We start from the raw sequence: 5,346 nt of genomic DNA, 5'->3' as shown, positions 1-5,346 counted from the left end.
TATCCTTTAGGGTTGATACACTCCACCCCCCACTGTTAGGAGATTTGTCCTCCTTTCCAAATGGAGCCATGGAGTGCAGGAGATAACTCAGCTGGTGTGACTATGTACGGTCAGTTAATGAAGTAGTTTGTGTTGTCTGACCACCGATCCATTCAGAATGGGCCACAAAACTTTCCTTCTCTCTTAAAGAGATTCTACCATTAAAAACTATTTTTGTGGTTAAGACATTGGAATAGCCTTTAGAAAGGCTATTCGTCTCTTACCTTTAGATGTGATCTCCACCGCGCCATTCCTTAGAAATACCGGTTTTTACCGGTATGTAAATTAGTTCTCTCACAGCGATGGGGGCGTCCCTACTGCAGCTCGAGAACACGATCCTGCAATGCCTCTATCTTCGGCTGGAACCTCCCCTTCTCTGTCGTCTTTCTCCTGCGTCACCTCCGACGCCTGCGCAGTTGGCTCTGCCAGTGAGACACCAGCAGAGCCGAGTGCGAATGCCGGCCGGCGGCCATTTTTGTGAGGCCGCTCCTGCATTGAACTTCAAGACCAAGAGCGACCTCCCAAAAATGGCCGCTGGCCGGCATGCGCAGTTGGCTATAATAGTGTCTCACTGGCAGAGCCAACTTTGCAGGCGTTGGAGGTGACGCAGGAGGAAGACGACAGAGAAGGGGAGGATCCAGCCGAAGATAGAGGCATTGCAGGATTGTGTTCTCGAGCAGCAGCGGGGATGCCCCCATCGCATTTTCAGTGCTTGGGCCCGCCCTCATCACTGCGAGAGAACTAATTTACATATCGGTAAAAACCGGTATTTCTAAGGAACGGCGCGGCGGAGATCACATCTAAAGGTAAAAGACGAATAGCCTTTCTAAAGGCTATTCCGACGTCTTATCCACAAAAAAAGAGGTTTTAATGATAGAATCCCTTTAACTGTGATGTCATGTGGAGCCCCGGCCTAAAAGTATTCCTATCTTGTTATGATTGGAGGGGTCTAGTTTCTTGGAATGTATGAAAGGACGTTTATGCCTAGAGTTGCATTAGTAGAACTCAAAAATATATAACCTCACAACCATGTTCGTATCTACTGATCTAGTAGAGCTTGGATTGTCCAAAGGGTTCCAAGAAGATGGTAGAGATGCATGTATAGAACCTGTACTATGATAGGCTAAAGTCCTTATGGCTCCTTATTCACAATGAATTTTTAAAAAAACTCCATAAGGATTTTACATATTAAGGTTTTGGGGTTTTTTTGGTTTTTGGATGCAAGGAACAATATGTTGTAATGTAAACAGCAATTTACCATCTTAATTACCTTCTTGAAGGAAAAAGGAAAACATTTTAGAATAAAAAATTGTTAATCTATTGTTGCTCATAAAACTGAACTAAATCAGATTATAAATAACTAAGTGGCAATAACACATACCATGGACGTATAAGTTATTTATTCACTTTGTGACATTTTAACTTTTTCAATTAAATTTATTGAAGGAAAGTGTCTACGGCTTAAACCCTGCTTTCTCTCACCACTTTAATCCAAATTAGCAAATAAATGTTAAAAAAAGAAAACATAACCTTGCAATACAGTTGCAGACAAATAAGTGAATGAATGTAAATGTATTGTCCTCTGTGGTGCCTCTTTAGAGATCAGTCTTCACTATACACCCCCCTGTCTTTCAACTGAGGCATCCAATTGGCTGTCACTAACATGTGAGAGCCGCCCATCACTGGCCCCAGGCAGGGAGGATCACTACTCTGGAGAGGTATAAAGACAGCTCTCCAAATCCATTAGGCACCTGTTACCAGAATCACCTTCATGAGTGAAGCTCATCAGATCTACAGGCCTTCAGAAGACTCCTAAAAGTGCCCAGGAAGCCACACAAATGGCAGTATACTGCAACAATTCCGGACTGTACCACCAACAGAACCTACATTCATCTCAAAGGACAGCCAACTATGGAATTGGGGACTATCCACCTTCAACCAACCCTTACTTATGGTTTGGTGGCCCTCAAGTCAACAATATGTCTAGCTACCTTTATAAAAATAGCCCAAATTCTTATATACCACCATCTTATGGACCTCCGAGGCAGTTTCTGCCAAATTCAACAAGTTTCAGTGGAACAGATCTTGGCTGGCTGTCTATTACTTCTGAGGAGGAACTTCTGAAGCTAGTGAGGCCTCCATATTCCTACTCTGCTCTAATTGCAATGGCCATCCAGAGTTCACCAAGGAAGAAGCTCACACTGAGTCAGATTTATGAGTATGTGGCGGACAACTTTCCTTTTTATAAGAAGAGAAAAACAGGCTGGCAAAATTCCATTCGGCACAATTTGTCACTTAATGACTGCTTCAAAAAAGTTCCAAGAGATGAAGATGACCCAGGTAATGACTATACTTTTTTTAATTTTATTATCAGCATTAGTAATATTTTCCACTATTTATGACTTTGCAATATATATATTTTTTTCTATAAAAATGTGTCAAATTATACTAAAAAATACACTGTTCTAATTTTTGGAATTCTGCTCTGAATGTTCTTGCAATTGAATGGTCCCAATCAGTGGCGTAACTACCGCCATAGCAGCAGAAGCAGCTGCCACAGGGCCCGGGACATTAGGGGCCCGGTGACAGCCGCTACCGCTGCTATCATTATACTCGGGAGACCTTTTCAGACCCCCGAGTATAATGATTGGCGGACCGGGAGAAGTAAGAAACATAAAAACAGTGTTACTTACCTCTTCACGATCCTGCCAGGCCTCCTTCCTGACGTCACATGAACCCGGTCAGCGTCCCGGGTCATGTGACGTCCGACGTCATAGAAAAAGGATGGCAGCAGAGAAGACAGCGTAGGAGCCGGGGGACAGGTAAGAAACAGTGTTTTTTTATGTTTTTATTCCCCCGGGTCTCTGATTATTATACTCTGTGGTCTGAAAAGACCCCAGAGTATAATAATTGTTTATGGGTGTCCACTATGGGGTATAATACTGTGTGCAGGGGCCACTATGGGACATAATACTGTGTGCAGGGGCTACTATGGGGTATAATACTGTGTGCAGGGGCCACTATGGGACATAATACTGTGTGCAGGGGCTACTATGGGGGATAATACTGTGTGCAGGGGCCACTATGGGGGATAATACTGTGTGCAGGAGCCACTATGGGGGATAATACTGTGTGCAGGGACCACTATGGGGGATAATACTGTGTGCAGGGGCCACTATGGGGGATAATACTGTGTGCAGGGGCCACTATGGGGGATAATACTGTGTGCAGGGGCCACTATGGGGGATAATACTGTGTGCAGGAGCCACTATGGGGCATAATACTGTGTGCAGGGGCCACTATGAGGGATAATACTGTATGCAGGGGCCACTATGGGCTATAATACTGTGTGCAGGGGCCACTATGGAGCATAATACTGTGTGCAGGAGCCACTATGGAGCATAATACTGTGTGCAGGGGCCACTATGGGGGATAATACTGTGTGCAGGAGCCACTATGGAGCATAATACTGTGTGCAGGGGCCACTATGGGGGATAATACTGTGTGCAGGAGCCACTATGGGGCATAATAGTATGCACAGGAATGCGTAGGAGGGAGTCAATCGAGGTCTTCGGCGTTGGTGTTGATCGGGGGCCCATGTCAAAAGTTCGCCACGGGGCCCCACCATTCCTAGTTACGCCACTGGTCCCAATGTAGCAAAGCAAAAAACATTGCTCAAGTCCCAAAGAAGAAAAATGTAGTAGTTTAGAAAGGTCACTGATCTGGAAGAATGTAATTTTTTTTTTATTTTTTTTTATTTTTTTTTTTAAGTCTATTGAATTTTAGGAAAAATTTTTTTAAAAAAAATCAAAAAGTTACAAATTAATTCATTGCTTATTTTGGCAGATTACTTTTGTTTCTTTATATCAAAATTTATTTTAGTTGAGATTTTTTTGAATCTATTGTATACTATATTGATAGTATAAAGTCTTAACTACACTATTTTTAGGATATATATAAACTTTGCATTTCAATCATTCATTTTTAGGTAAGGGCAATTACTGGATCCTGGATCCCAACTGTGAGAAAATGTTTGATAATGGGAATTTTCGCCGGAAAAGAAAACGAAGGACAGAATCGAACTCTGAAGCGGTCCCATCTAAAGGAGACGGTGGCACAACTCTAGAAAGTAAAGGCAGTGATGGCCTAACCATGAGAATCCTATCAGCTCGGGAGATGGAAGCCTCCCCAAGTGATAAGAGCAGCACATCTCCCCCAGGAATCACCTCCACCCCTTATCTGAATAACTACTTAAGCTGTAGGACTTCTTCCTTGGACTCCAGCTCAGTGAACAGACCATTGTCTCTGGGGCTGGTCAATGAACTCTCCCAGAGGAACACCACTGGATCAAGCAGTTTTGACTTCAGCCCCATTGTAGAGCCATTTACAGATTTGCAGGACACTTTGCATCTCAACAGAGGCCCCTTTGGCAATTCTTTCACCGGCTCCCATAAAAACGGCCATTATATACAACAATTTTAGTGTCAATGGCTTCAGGGAAGGCAGCGACGTATAATCCCACATTGCATTACACCGTGCAAATGTGGTAGAGCGGTATTTTTTTTTAAATTGTTTCCTTGAGTTATATTTGTATTTATTACCCAAGAGATTGTATATTTTGCAATAAATTGTGTAAAAAATGTTATGTCAAAAAATATTTCATTGGAAAGGATTTTTATCTATGGTCTATGCATTGATCAAAGTAAGTTTAGCTATATTCTAAAAATCTACATTTTATATATGAAATATCTTCTGTATTGGTTTGGGCATCCTTGCCTTCCCAAGTTGATCGGCACGAGAGGAACAACTTAAGTCTTTCAAAGCTCGTCATATTTCAGTGATCTTGGGGTATTTTTAAGCCAAAAAGGAAAAACGTTAGGAAATATTTCTGTTTCAAAAGTTAGAGCTTTTATTACCCCATTATATAATGTACACCTAGGTCATCTATATTTGACTCACGGACCACATGTATAAATTTACTAGCAGTATTGGGTCATCCGAATTGGTTTCTTACTTTCTCTGTAGACATTCTGTAAGAAGAACATTAGAAAAACATAAATTAAATATTCACAAGTAACCAGGGACGGGAAAGATTTCCCCAACATAAAAGGGCTCAGTTAGTTGAACACAATATTAATGCCATATTTTCTGATCATTCTAAATCATAAAGTTAGGTGACAGAGTATTTACAAAATGACAGTCCATAACATAAGCCATATCAGAAGCACAGAGATACGACCTATTACATATATAAGGGGATATCGTCACTCCATAAGGAGAGAACCACCATTACAGTGTGTGGAGTCT

At 41.9% G+C, this 5,346-nt stretch overlaps 1 protein-coding gene across 1 annotated transcript; it reads left to right on the top strand.

Moving 5' to 3' along the window:
- The first annotated feature begins 1,805 nt into the window (after nt 1–1,805).
- LOC142196296 (forkhead box protein I1c-like) lies at nt 1,806–4,521 on the top strand. Its single transcript, XM_075266459.1, has 2 exons — nt 1,806–2,379; nt 4,028–4,521. The coding sequence occupies exons 1-2, from the start codon at nt 1,878–1,880 to the stop codon at nt 4,519–4,521; spliced, it is 996 nt and encodes a 331-aa protein (XP_075122560.1). The 5' UTR covers nt 1,806–1,877.
- Nucleotides 4,522–5,346: the final 825 nt, after the last annotated feature.

This window comes from Leptodactylus fuscus, chromosome 1 (genome assembly GCF_031893055.1).
Source record: "Leptodactylus fuscus isolate aLepFus1 chromosome 1, aLepFus1.hap2, whole genome shotgun sequence".
Taxonomy (NCBI): Eukaryota; Metazoa; Chordata; class Amphibia; order Anura; family Leptodactylidae; genus Leptodactylus; species Leptodactylus fuscus.
Note: the sequence above shows the minus strand (reverse complement) of the source record. Positions and strands in the feature narration are given on the sequence as shown.

What these genes read in the sequence shown, in the direction of transcription:
- LOC142196296 (XM_075266459.1), top strand. Translation starts at nt 1,878, where the DNA reads ATGGCAGTATACTGCAACAATTCCGGACTGTACCACCAACAGAACCTA. An exon ending in AAGAGATGAAGATGACCCAG is followed by an intron (nt 2,380 to 4,027) that starts GTAATGACTATA and finishes ATTCATTTTTAG; the next exon opens with GTAAGGGCAATTACTGGATC.